This window comes from Macrotis lagotis, chromosome X (assembly GCF_037893015.1).
Source record: "Macrotis lagotis isolate mMagLag1 chromosome X, bilby.v1.9.chrom.fasta, whole genome shotgun sequence".
Taxonomy (NCBI): Eukaryota; Metazoa; Chordata; class Mammalia; order Peramelemorphia; family Peramelidae; genus Macrotis; species Macrotis lagotis.
Genome location: NC_133666.1, coordinates 527,140,199 through 527,154,859, shown reverse-complemented (window position 1 = coordinate 527,154,859; position 14,661 = coordinate 527,140,199). Strand labels below are relative to the sequence as shown.

The 14,661-nt window shown below is 33.6% G+C and overlaps 1 protein-coding gene across 2 annotated transcripts in view; it reads left to right on the top strand.

Moving 5' to 3' along the window:
• DSP (desmoplakin) overlaps positions 1 to 14,661 on the top strand; it is a 52,963-nt gene that overhangs the window by 11,414 nt on the left and 26,888 nt on the right. For both annotated transcript variants that reach the window (XM_074208202.1, XM_074208203.1), the window contains exons 2-5: positions 4,807 to 4,912; positions 7,886 to 8,034; positions 9,106 to 9,280; positions 13,881 to 14,009. In XM_074208202.1, the coding sequence (XP_074064303.1) occupies positions 4,807 to 4,912; positions 7,886 to 8,034; positions 9,106 to 9,280; positions 13,881 to 14,009 (559 nt within the window). The remainder of the gene's footprint in view (positions 1 to 4,806; positions 4,913 to 7,885; positions 8,035 to 9,105; positions 9,281 to 13,880; positions 14,010 to 14,661) is intronic.

The following is a 14,661-nucleotide window of genomic DNA, read 5'->3' as shown; positions in this document are numbered from 1 at the left end:
GTAGATGCTAAAAATTTTAATTCATGATGGCATGGTGATTCTGAGAATCGTTACATTTGAATGTGAAATGCATAAAGGGTTGATTGTTTTCAAAAATCCCTCCTCCCCATTCCTGTTTTAATATAATAAGCTCATTTCTGACCTTGGGTTTGTCTTTTCTTTCCTGTATGCCATTTTTGATATGCAACGTAAACTACTACAAGACAAATCAGTAATGCAGCTTCATCTTCATTTTTGCAATAGAACCATTCTTGGAAAAGTGAATATAACTGAAATTTTTGTAAACATGATCATATTTTTTTTTTGTAGATTTAGCATTATGTTTTCAGCAAGTCCTCTCATTCAGTTTTAGGTCTTCTAACAATTTAGGTGCTTACTCCTTTTCAAGATTTCCACTTTCTATCCCTAATCCGTTAAACCAGATAGTTAATAAAGTGCCTGAACTAAAGAAAACATAAAAACTTAAGTATGCTTAAGTGGATTTAGGGTTACTCATTATTTGAACTAGATGTTCTTAACCTGTTTTGCATCATAGACTCTTGTCAGTCTCATGAAATTATGTGAATAATGTTTTTAAATGCATAAAATAAAATTTATAGGATTACAAGGAAACAAATGATTTCACATATTCTTGTTCACAGTTCTGAATAATCAGATGCTAATATGGTTGTTATGCAAATGTATATGTTCAGAGGTTTAGGGGTGAAGTATGTGTTTGGAGTAGGGCAGAGAAGATATAGTTGTTTGGAGACACAAACAAGTTTTTTATTACTATAAGCAATTTTTAAAAATATACATGGCATTACAATAATTTTAAAAACAAAACTGAGAATTGTTTTGTGTAAATTTAGTATAGTATAGTATCTGAGGCAAAAATTTGAATTTCTGTATTTCTGTCTCCTAAAACTGGCACTCTATCCACATTATATCAGTTGTCTTTATTTGATAGTTAATTTTTCCCCCCACTCTTCTTACTTAGTGTATTGTCCTAACAATATATTTCCTGGTAACCTGAATTCCTCCCTTTTCCCACCTCTATCATATCTTTTTTCTAACAAAAGGGAATATTATATAAATTTATAATCTTTTTTAACTGGCATACACACATTATTATTAGGCAGCTAGGTAGCTCAGTGGATAAAGTGCTGGTTCTGGAGTCAGGAAGTCCTGATCCAAATCTGTCAGACATTTACTAGCTGTGTGACCTTGGGCAAGTCACTTAACGTGTTTGCCTTAATCCACTGAAGAAGGAAATGGCAAAGCAATTCACTCCCCTTGCTAAGAAAACCTCATAGACAGGTTCATGAGGTCATGAAAAGACAGATACAACTGAATAAGAATGACATATATCACTATATGTAGAGATGTACTTTTCAGCATTTTTTTAAAAAATACAAACTTAAGAAAATCATATATAAAGTTTCAATTCTAGGCACAAGTTCAATTTTTGAAATTTTGTCATAAAGGTTGATAGGACTGTTTTTGTTTTCCTCTGGTAGTAAATTAGTTGTTTAGAGAATAGCATTAACTCTTAGCTGATTGGTATTTGACAAAACTGATAAGTGCAATTAATATTTATGGCATTTTATAAAGAGGGCTACAGCAACAAAGTAAAAAAAAAAGCCCAAAAGATTGAACCAAGAATCTATTAATAAATAAAACAGGACTTTCTTATGCCCCTTAATTCCTCAATTGCTACCTCAAAGAATATTTTGGCCAATAGCACTGTAACTGTTTCATGTCCTTTTCCCTGTCCTTTAGGTACCTAAGTTTCTGACTTTTCCTCAGGGAGCTAGGAATTGTATAATTCTAGAATTTTTCCCTTGATAAAACAACTAGAAGAACATTAGGACACAGATTTCAAAAGTCCTTTTGTCCAATCCCTCTTTTTTATAGTTGGGAAAAGAAATTTGTCTCTTTTTCTTTTCCATTTCCTTTTCCTTTTTTCTCTCTCATCGGGAGGAGGATTGTGATAGAAGAGGGGGGAAAAGGTTACAAAAGAAAAAAGAAAAATGATCATTGAGACATCTTTAAAAAATTAAAGAAATAGAAAAAAAGTCCAAAAAGAAACACAAACAGGTCAGCTTTGAAAGCTAAAAGTTGAATTTATCACTTATTTTAAAAGAGTTGTGCATAATAGGAATCTACAGTTTTATGTATATATTTTTTTCTGTTCTGCTATATTACTGGAGATGCCTATTTTATTTTGTGTTTGTTGTTTTGGAATAAGATTTAAAAAGAAAAAAATAACAGAAGCCCAGAGCAAAGCTGTTTAGAAAATTTCCAAGGTTGTTAGTGGTGGAGCCAACATGAAAAACCAGACCTCCTCACTACTAAAGTGCTCTGTCCACTATCCTATCTGGGCTGCAAAAACTTTTGACTCTTGCATTCTGGTGCTTTACCAATATTTGCACCCAACTTAGGTGGTCCTATCATATTTCTCTCAGAAGATTTTCTCAGTATAAAGTATTTTTCATCTATTAAGAGATCCTGACTTTTCAAACCTAGGAAAACCCCTTTTTGTTTCCCAGCACAATACAATTGACAAGACTATGGAGTTGGAGTCTGGAGTTGGAGGATGGGTGGAAGCACCTGGAGAGGAATCTAGATTTAGACGATAGATGGAAGTTCCTTTCCAGGAGGGGCTGTTATCTTATTTCTTATTTGGCCTTTGCATCCTCAGTGACTAGTCAGAGCCTAACATGGAGCAGATGACTATCAAATGCTTGTTGATTGATCAAAACTATCTTACTTGGATGAGTCACTTAGTCTCTTTATGTGTAAAATGAGGAATTATACACCTCAGAAGTGCCTTTCAGGATTGATTGATTTTATGATTAGAAAAAACATCTCTGGTACAATTCATTAAAAAAATAAGTCAAAGGATTTAGAAATAAACAGATTTTACCATTATTTACTCCCCAGTTAGTAATTGATTAACAAGCATTTATTAAACTTCTTTGTTCCATATACTGTATTAGGCTTTAGAGATTTAAATATAAAAAGTGAGACAATTCTTGAACTCAAGGGACTACCATTCTACTAGGGAAAGAAGGCAAATATTATTTGACTTGTGAAATTAAATAAATTTTTTTGGCTTCCTATCATTCTAAGACAGGTTCCAGCAGTTTTCTTTATCTCTGTAAGGACTAAAAATATTTTTACATGAAGGTCTGTTGTATTATAAAGAGCAGAAAGCATGATTATCCAGAAGTCAGTTGGAATTTTTACAAGTTGAGACAGCAAGGGCTTAGCTCTGAACTGTGATAAAATTTTCCAGGAGAATGATTGCATTGAATCAAAAGAATAATATAAAATCCAGTAGAAAAACTGAATGGATGTAATTGTCAGTTGAATATCATGGAACAATATGGCCCATGTCGTGTGTGTGTGTGTTTGTGTGTGTGTGTGTGTGTGTGTGTGTGTGATTCTCAGGAGTGCTAAGGATAAATCCTTGTGATTGTGAAAAGATTTTTCAGAAATTATTGGAAGTTACTCTTAGACATAGGATTGGTAACACTGAATTAGAATGGAAATGCATTGCACCTTTTTTTTTCCAATAGTTTATGTTTTCTTAAGACAATTGGGTTAAGCTGAACAGTCTATTCTTAGTTTGCAGAGAAGTTAAAATCTATAGAAAAATGATGAACTTGGAATTAGGAAAACGTGGGTTTAAATTTGATTTAGGCATGACTATGGGCAAATGACCTGTGCTTTCTAAGCTTCAGATAAAATAAGGATAATAACTATGTCAGAGGATTGTTATGAGGGTCACATGGGATAATGTCTAAAATATTTTGCAAATTTTAAAGTAGTGTTGAAATCTCAGCTATTAGTATTCCTTTGCATTTTCCTATAAGGTACTTCACTAATGGAGGTTTTCATTAGTGGACAGATGATCATAAGCTCAATCTGAGCATGTCTGATTTTATTGGTTCAGAAGTTCTGTCATTCCTGGTTAGCTTGTTGGAGAGGCAGTCTGCTAGGGAGAGGACAAAAATCTGGTGATGAAAAAAAAATTAGTTCAGTTTCTTTATATTCCCTATGTGATTTTTTTGAGGAAGGGCTAGGATTGGGAATGAAGGGGATTGGAGTATATAGATATATCCCCTACTGTTCAGACAGTATTAATTATGTGCCACTGATGATATAGAATGTTATCTTCATACCCTTGGTTGGGTAATGCCTTGCATTCAAACTGTAGCAAATGTAGCTATTTCATGATGTTTTTAACCATTTTAAAAGTAAAAACTGTATGTTGGCCTATAGTTTTAGTTAATGTGATGGGACAAAATGGTCTCATGTGTATAGTGGTATTTAATTTATAGCAAAGTTATCAGGTTATGATATATTTAGTCTCAAAAAACGCCAAATTAGAAATATATCAATACTTGGTTCAGTATTCCCTTAAAGGCATTTACCCTATGGTGAATCTGAAAGAATATTTTATAACCTCTTCTACATTAAGGACAAATTTAATTGTCCAGTGCTTTTCTTGTATCCTTCCCAATTTTTTTGACCACTGTTTTTACTTCAACCGTTGTGGAAAAAACACTTTCTTACTAATTAGCTAGATTTTTCTTCAGTTCCCTTTATCCCTAAAGTTGTCAAGTTTATTGGTCATTGCCTTATCTGTTCCTATAGTGGATTTGTGATGTTATGGATTCACCGTAGGGAGAAGGGATATCTAATCTCAAGAAGTGCTATATTATGTGGAAATATATATTACATAATTTATAATAATTTTGTTGTGATTTTTCTTTAATGTAATCATTCTTTTCTCCCCCTTTGTTATTGTTTCATCAGTCAAACTGGCGGCACAATGTCCAGGCACCAGAACCAAAATACAATCCAGGAACTTCTGCAGAACTGTGCTGACTGCTTGATGAGAGCTGAGCTCATTGTTCAACCGGTGAGTTCTTTATCTTTATCAAAGTTGACAGAGTGACTTCTGTTACTCTGATTCATTAGACACCACCTAACTCTGTTAGAGTCTCCTTTTTTTCAGCAGACCTTTTGCAGATGATCTCATAAAGGAAATTGCCCTTTTATGGAACAGACTGGAGTAGAATAAACTTAACTTAGTTTAAGTGTAAATGTTAATTACCAAAATTGTATGAATTTCATTAAATTAAATTAAATTGTGAAATTCATTAAGCTAATTAAACATGGACTAGGTCTGATATATTGCCCAACAAATATTAGATCAGTCTTAATTCATAGAATTTTAGAACTGGAAAGGACTTTAAAGGAAATATTCATTTAGTTTAGAGAATATTTTGATATTTTGGTTCATTAGTTTCATTTATTTACTTGAAAAATCCTTCATTCTAAAATTATTTCCCATTAATATATTCACCTCAGTGGAAATAGGTTGCTGGAAATCAGAGAGGAAAGGGAATAAATTCATTCACAACATAAAATCAAAGAGTCAGAAAGAAGCAACAAAGTCATTCTACTGTGTGAGGTATTGAACAAAATGGTGTGAGGTTGTTTATTTTTTATATTAACAAAAACTGTTGACACTAGAATTTTATGTTTAAGTAACAAGTCCCCACATATCTTGACCTTATTGTAGGAGTTTTTAGCAAATATTCTAATTTTTTCTTTCATGCTTAACATGTTATTCAAGGTCAGGCAATGATTCTAAATTCAGAAATTCAGTTGAGAATTCTTTGCTTTTTCTGGTTTCCATTAAATCCTAAAAAGTAGATTTTTAGACATCAATCTGCTTCATTAATTCATAAAACATTTTATTTTGTTCATTTCAGCTTTAATTTTATTCAATAAAAAACATTTGAGTTCTGCTTAAAGTGCAGCAAAACAATTCCATTATGGATTTTGATTTCTTCTTTGATTAATACCTCTGGTTGTTAGTTTGAAATATAATACCATGACATTAAAGTTCACCTCCTGAATATTATCCTTTAGAATGAGGAAATGTCCTTGGAATGGTTTAATAATGAGCACACAACATAGCTTTAAAATTTCTTTATAACTATCATGATTTTTACTGTTATGTTACTATGGGTGGTATTAAAAATGTACCTGCCATCATGTCATTTGTGGCTTGTTTTTATTTAAAAATATAAATCTTATTGGAGGAATCCTGATTAGCTATACCTATTAATATATTTAAACTTTTAAGTTTGGAATAAAGATATAAAATTAAGGTTTAGTTCAAACAAAAAGCAAAAAAAGATTTCAGAGTCTGAATTGTACTCTTTTAATGTATTCAGCTATATAGTCATATAAGTTTATCTTTCTTTAATAATAAAAAGGAAGAGTATATAATTAAACTGAGGTCTCTTTCAGTAAGACCAGTGATATTTACTTAGTCTTGAGTAGAAATCAATCAAATGTCCTCTGTGGCTGTTTTCTTTTCCATTTAAGTACTTCAGGAATTTCATTTTCCTGCTACCTCCACCCCAAATCTATCATTGGTATGTATCCAAAACATACAAATTAAAACAAGGAAGAGAATACTTCCAAACTAAGATCATTCATGGCATTGAAATAGCATAACAGACCCTTTGACTAAGGATGGAGACTGTTTTCTGTTTAAGAAGTAGAATGGCTGGTATAGGTGATACCATTGCATATTTTCTATTTTTTCTTAGGAAAGCTTGTGGGTATGAGGAAATGCTGCATGACTTCTTGATAAAAAGGGAGAAAAAGTCATTAGAAATATCAAAATTACTGATTAGAAATATGAAAATGGAAATGTACAAACTGTTTAATTCCCATTTGATTTATGTATTGATTTTGTTGATATCAATAAATGTGACTTAGCATTTGTAAAAAAAATGAAGTTGGATGATTTTATCTGCTAAAGAGTCTGCCAATATTATTACTGATGCAATAGAAAGAACTTAAGATTTGGGATCTGTGATTCTAGATTTAAGTGCTGAAGTGACCACTAACTACCTGTATGACATGGAACAAGTTTAATTTTCTTTAAGCTTAATTTTCTTTCCCCTTGGAATGCTGAAATTGGACTAATTGTCTAGAATCATCGAATAATAATAAATGAATAAATCTTGTGGTGAAATCAGCATCCATAATCACAAGAGAGTCTGCACGCTGTCCTCATTCCATTGTATTTTTCATTCAGTGTTGTTTGTTGCTTTTTGTTAAGTCATTTTTGATCATGTCCAACTCTTTGTGACATCTTTTAAAGTTCTCTTGACAAAGATACCGCACTTGATCTTCAGCCCATTTTACAGATGAGGAAACTGAGGCAAACAGGGTTAAGTGAGTTGAACAGCAGCACACAACTAGGAAGTGTCTGAAGCCAGATTTGAAAGCAAGAAGATGAGTCTTCCTGATTAAAGATCTAACATTATCCACTTCTCCACCTAACTGCTCCATCTTATTCAGTGGGAGATGTTCATAAATGAGACAATGAGATTTTTAGCTCATTGATATACAGGAGATTCTAAAGTTATAAGTAGCTTTGGAAAAACTAATGAAACTTCAAGCAACTATCTAAAAGTAGCTGATTTATAAATTTTCATAGTGTAAAATTGTGTTTGTTCTATTCTTCCTCCCTTCTATCATTGCTATGATTATTTTCTTTTAAAAATTTGGTGTAGGGGGGCGGCTAGGTGGCGTAGTGGATAAAGCACCAGCCTTGGAGTCAGGAGTACCTGGGTTCAAATCCGGTCTCAGACACTTAATAATTACCTAGCTGTGTGGCCTTGGGCAAGCCACTTAACCCCATTTGCCTTGCAAAAGTCTAAAAAAAAAATTTGGTGTACCTATGGGAAAATGTGTGACAATTCCTTAAAAGTTCAAATTAAATAGTGCCATCTACTTAAATTAGCGTACATGAAGTTTCCTTTTAGGAATTTTTTATACCAATTATTTGTATTCTTTCTCTTAGGAGCTGAAATATGGAGATGGTATACAGCTGGGTCGGAGTAGAGAATTGGATGAGTATTTTGCTCAGGCCAATGACCAAATGGAAATCACTGACAGCCTTATTAGAGAGATGCGGCAAATGGGTCAACCTTGTGATGCCTATCAGAAAAGGTATTGCTAATGTTGAGTACTCACGAGAAGGCCTAGACTTCTTATAAAAAAAAATCTAGCAAGTTCAGTTATATTGTTAATTTTCCCATGACACATTTTTACTCAAATAGGCTACTTCCTTTAAGGAAGCTAACCTCTATCTCTTTCTTCCCTCCACTCTCCCAGGACACAGTTATTTTGCCTGAAAAAAGTATGTGAGTTACGTTTGTCTGCTTTGGATATCTTAAGTAACATATATCTTCTGAAATATCTCTAAGTTAAACATAGAATGGATCTGTTTTTGGTGGAGTTGTGCACTAACTCTAAAATAAAACTAAAATGATATTTTCAAAAGGGGTTAAACATTTGATCTTGATTCAGGTGCAAATGGTAAAGTCTGGTTTTTAGATTTTAAAAGTAACAATGACTCACTCTTTTTTTTTAGTTTAATTTTTTTTTTAGGTTTTTGCAAGGCAAATGGGGTTAAGTGGCTTGCCTAAGGCCACACAGCTAGGTAATTATTAAGTGTCTGAGACCGGATTTGAACCCAAGGTACTCCTGACTCCAGGGCTTTTGCTTTATCTACTGCGCCACCTAGCCGCCCCAGTTTAATTTTTAAATAAGAGAGCATATAAACTTTTATTCAGAAGATAGCAGATTCTGTTGACTCTGTATTTGATTTCTTACTTATATTTTAAAAAATCGTTTTTATATTTGTTTGATATCACCTCATTTTCAAATATATCCCTCTCCCTTCTGCTCCCTAGGAAAAAAAAATCAGTTCTGAAAAACTCATCAGTGCACCACCAGATCTTGATAGCATCTATAGTGTTTCATCCTCATGGTATCTTTACTTTCCACTAAGAGGACAGAAGTGGGAGCATCTAGGTGGTGCAGTGGAGTCAGGAGGGCCTGAGTTCAAATCCAGCCTCAGACACTTAATAATTATCTAGCTATGACCTTGGGCAAGTCACTTAAACCCACTGCCTTGCCAAAAAAAAATTTTTTTTTGTTTTCTGTTCTATATTATACTTTTCAGAGTCAAAGGAGACTCTAGGGCACTTTCCTGTAATTATTTTCTTTTTCTTTCAGATTACTCCAGCTTCAGGAGCAGATGCGCGCCCTTTATAAAGCTATTAGTGCTCCCCGAGTAAGAAAGGCCAGCTCCAGAGGTGGTGGAGGATACACTTGTCAAAGTGGCTCTGGTTGGGATGAATTTACTAAGCGCCTCACCAGTGATTGTTTGGGATGGATGAGACAACAAAGGGTAAGCATTTTTCTGGGGGAACTTATTCATTTGGTCCTTATAAATCACAAAGCAGGGACCTTTTATATTTTTGTTGCATAAGTGGTATTGAATATAGTCTGGGAATACATTGTGCATACGTATATTACAATGAATGCTGAGACCAAATAGTAGAGTCAAGATTACAGACTGAAGCAGAGATTGTAGTATTCTGCCTTTTATATGCAATTTATTAATGAGTTTAAATCACTTTCATTAAAAAGAATATATTAATCCATATTTTCCCCTGTTATATAGGTCAGGGATGTCAGATTCAATAATAGGAAGTTTTTTGTGTATATAAAGTCTCAGTCTTTCATAATTCTACAGAAATGAACTTGTTGTCTATTGATATAGGAGGGGAATAAATTTAAAAATCTGTTCTTGTCTTGTCTCTAAGACCTGCCTTCCATTTATTTTTATTTATATTTATCTTGATACCATTGATATAGTAAATAAAACTTTTGCTATATAATGTTAAACCCTCTATTAAGTCTAAATTTTATATAATAAAATCTAGAATAAAGGTTTTCAAAACTTAACTACCTAAATAGACTTAGCAGAGGCCTGAATTATTGCTATTATGTATGTGATATATATGTGCATGGAAAATTGGTATATATCTGTCCATTAAAATAATATGAGAACAATGATTTTTGTGAATTGCTTAAGGAATCACTGTCATTTTATTATCATATTTAATGCATATTTAGCTACCAAAACTTGTGGAAAACAAAAAAATTCATAGGAGCATGCCCACTGATATTTTAAGACATTTATCCTTTTAAGAGCAAACTCTTAAAAGGCAAACCTTACTTCATTTCTGTGATGGGTTTTTTTTTGTATTTTTTTTCAAGGCACTGGGGTTAAGTGACTTGCCCAAGATCACACAAGCTAGGTAATTATTATTAAGTGTCTGAGGCCAGATTTGAATTCAAGTACTCCTGACTCCAGGGCCAGTGTTCTATCCACTGTGCCACCTAGCCTCCCCATTTGAGTTATTTTTTTAAACAATTGAGGAGGATTGTTTAGAGTATTAGCAATTTAGATGAGCTTAACTTACATTAAAACCAGATATTGTGGTTTAGACTTCTTGGTTGGTTACCTTATATTTTTGATATGACATTATTTTTCATGTAATCCTTAGACTACTAGAGTAGGAATGAAATAAATATAATGAAAATTAAAATTACCCTGAAATATTCCCCAGACCTGGAGCTTCCATAAAATATGAGGTTTTAAACCTAAGTAATATTTTGTTATTTTAAATATCCATTGCTTTCATGACAGTCATGAATCAATTGCCTTAATGAAGGTATTGGGGATCTTTTTCTTGGAAATCTACTATTGCTGAACTGTAATTCTCAGAAATGGACATATAGCTGAGAATGATGATGAGAGGGGGGACTTTCAGTATTTACATATGTAATTATTCTACATCTAGAAGAGAGTTCTGCAATTAATCAGATTATGACAGATTTATAAGAGCTTGAATGGTATAGTAGATAGAAAGCTGGCCTCTGAGTCAAGAAAATCTTTCAAACCCTGACTCTGACATGATAACTGTGTGATCCTAGACAAATCACTTAACCTTTCAATGGCTTATACAACTCTCCAAGAAAATATATTTCAGAGAAGGTATTACCCTGCATGGATAGAGGGCATTACCTCACATGAAGTGATCTAGACCAATAAAGTCATGGGTCCAGTTTCTGTACCTGTCCCATAAGATATTTAACCTATGTTAATCTGCAACTAGGGTAACTAGGTGGTGTAGTAGATAGAGTGCTGGACCTGAAGTCAGGAAGGCTCATTTTTTTTTTTTTAGATTTTTCAAGGCAATGGGGTTAAGTGGCTTGCCCAAGGCCACACAGCTAGTTAATTATTAAGTGTCTGAGGTCAGATTTGAACTCAGGTACTCCTGACTCCAAGGCTGGTGCTCTATCCACTGCACCACCTAGCCACCCAGGAAAGCTCATTTTCTTTCATGAGTTCAAATCTGGCTTCAGTCCCTTACCAGCTGGGTGACCCTAAGCAAGTCACTTAATCCTGTTTGTCTCAGTTTCCTCATCTATAAAATGAACTGGAGAAGAAAATAGCAAACTACTCTAGGATCTTTGCTTAGAAAACTCCAGATAGAGTCACAGAGAATCAGACATAACTGAAGAACAACAACAACCTACTCCTATTTTAAAATGTTCTGATGTGATATTCTATGGTTGAAGAGCTTTCCATCTAGTCGAATCTTTTCTCATTAAATTCACATTTTTCCTTCTGTGAAGATTAAAAAGAAGTAAAAGAGTTATGCACATAAAAATTAAATAATGGTCGATGATCATTTATCTGATGAGTATCATGGGCAATAAGCAATATAGGAATTCAGAGGAGGGATATATACATATATGTATATATATGGTAAATAGATGGAAGTGAGGAAGGATTGAGTATTTGCAAATGTAATTACATTTGCCTACATCTAGAAGAGAGTTTTACTACTACTCAGTGTCTTAAATAATAAATAGATAAATGAATAGAGTGACAAAGGAGGGCTTCAAGAAGATGGATGGTTATGACCCTGGGTCTGAAGACTAAGTAATGTATTAAGAGTCATTTACAAATTATATAAGCAATTTTAATGTTTTGATGACAGTTTTAGACCACAGTCTTTCCTAAGTAGGTTAGTTATACTTTTTTTAACCCCTAATGGGCAGTATCATGAATATAATTCAGCAAGTAAGCTTGAAACTTTGAGAAATTTGATTTTCTGTAATCATTCTTGGCCCACTTCTTTAGCTTTTAGACAACAGTAGCTCCTATGCAAGATGTCTAATTTAATCTTAGAGAAATCCCTTGTTGCAAAAGTCCACCATTTTAAAAATCTGGAGAAACTTACATTAGCAAATGAACCTTGTTTCTTCTCTTAAAGTGACTAATGTCACAAGGGTTATCAGTAGACACTTAATGACACCATCAGTCTCTGAATAGTTACTCAGACTGTCCCCACCCTCCAAGGAGAGGTTATCTTATCATTTACATGGTGGTTTGCCCCATCATTCTCTCTTACCCTGTACCTCCTTGACTATCCCTTCCCAAGCACACAGCCCTATGGTTTGCATTTCAGCCCCTAGAGACTTATTGTGCCCAATTTAAAAGATCTCTTTCTCTAACAGATCATATTTGGCTTCCTCACCTTTCTAAAGTTTTTGTTTTGTCTTCCTTTATCTGGCATTTCTTTGATAGAAGACTCAGACTCCATATGGCTGGGTTGAATTTCCCAAGGTTGGCACTTACTGAGAGAATCAAGCTTGGAATGGAGCCATTGCATGACCATTTTGGTGTATTGCACAACTAGACTCTTTTGAAGGCTTGCTCTGGCTAATTGAGAAAGGGTCAAAGTTCTTTGTAATGTTTAGATGTAGGACTCTGAAATGGCTTCACTTTTTGAAAGCTTGCCAGGTCTATTTGAGCACAGGTGTGGCTTAGCACAGTGATTGCTGTTGCTAAGTCCTGAAAACAACCCTCAGCTGAAAAGGTTTGAAAAGGAAATGAATAATGGTGACCAGAATTTGCAAATAATGTATATGTGTACTTACCTGTATTTATGTATCTATACAGATATACAAATATAACATATTTTTACATGTTATGTTATTATGTCACATAATATATTATAATCTACACAGACAGCTAGTTAGCACAGTGGGTAGAATGCTGGGACTCGAATCAGCATGATTCATCTTCCCAAGTTCAAATTTGGTTTTATACTCTTAATAGTTGTGTGACCTTGGGCAAGTCACTTAACCCTGTTTGCTTGAATGTTCTCATCTCAAATGAGTTGGAGAAGGAAATGTCAAACCACTATTGCTTTGCTAAGAAAACCCCAATAGGTCATGAAGAGATAGACATAACTGAAAAATGACTGAATGACACACACGTATAAACATATATACATATATATGTATATATATTTACATATATACATATATACATATACACACACAGATAGTGGGGGAAGGGATTAGAAAAAATCCACTAAAATCCTCTATGGCATAGTTTACTTGGCCAGCCACTGTTTAATGTATTAAGGTGCATAATTTTTTATGAGTCAGTACCTTAAATTCCATGCTGTGAGGGAAAACGTCATATTGTGCTTTCTGGTAATAACTTTATCTATAATACCTGGACCAGTGGTAGTCTAAAAGAATAGGTGTTCATAAAAAAAAAACCAAGCCAAAAAACCCTGTAAATTTTCCTCCTTGGAGACAATTTCATGAACCATCTCCAAGGGCAGTCCCTAGAGGTTGAGGTCATGTTTACCCTAGGTAGTTCTAGAGAGTACCCATAGTAGTTGTGGAAAAACTTTGGGAATTCAGGGACATTTGGATGTATTTGTTTTAGAAATTATTTTATATTTTAGTGATAAAAGGATAGAAAATAAATGTATCTCATTTTCTTTAAAGTTTTTGTAATTCCTCTTTCCCTATTACCTCTCCTTATATTTTATATATCATATAGTAGGAAAGATGTATTTTTCATTTAGGGAATTCACAATGAAAAGACATATCCTTCTTTTCTTTCTTAGGCGGAGATGGATTTAGTGCAATGGGGTGTCGACACAGCATCTGTAGAGCAACATATTAATAGCCATAGAGTCATCCACAATGCCATTGGAGACTATCGGTGGCAGCTGGATAAAATTAAGGCTGATCTGGTATTACCTTTTTCTATATTCTCTTTTTAAAATGTTTATTGGGAGATTGGGCGATTTCTCTTATCTCTGTGAAGTCTTGGAAACAATATTAGCTTATGATTATTGCCTTCCTGAACTAGTAGCATATGAGTAAAATCTCATTTTACTCATGGGGAAGTGCAATTATTCATTATCACATGATACAGTTAGCGCTTCAAACTAGACTTTTTTTTAAAAAAGTCACAAACACAGCAGTAAGGTTGTCTCTGCTGTATTTGGACAAATAATTCAGTGTTTTATGAGTGAGGAAGCTCCTTTGGAAATGAAGTACATTTAGTGAGCATAATACATTACTTTTGCATCTTTGACAAATTATTCAGTGGTGACTATAGTATTTATACTAAACAGTCTCTTTTCCTAATTCCCTTTGTTATTCACTGAAAATTAGGAGAGACTAATTGGTTAAAATAGAATTAAATATATATATATACATATATATATACACACACATACACATATCTGGTTCCATTTGACAATTTAAATTACTAATTCACCTTGGGAAAGAGGTACTAAAGGATTAGCTTTTTAAAAAAAAACTCTCTCTCTCTCTCTCTCTCTCTCTCTCTCTCTCTCTCTCTCTCTCTCTCTATATATATATATATATATATATATA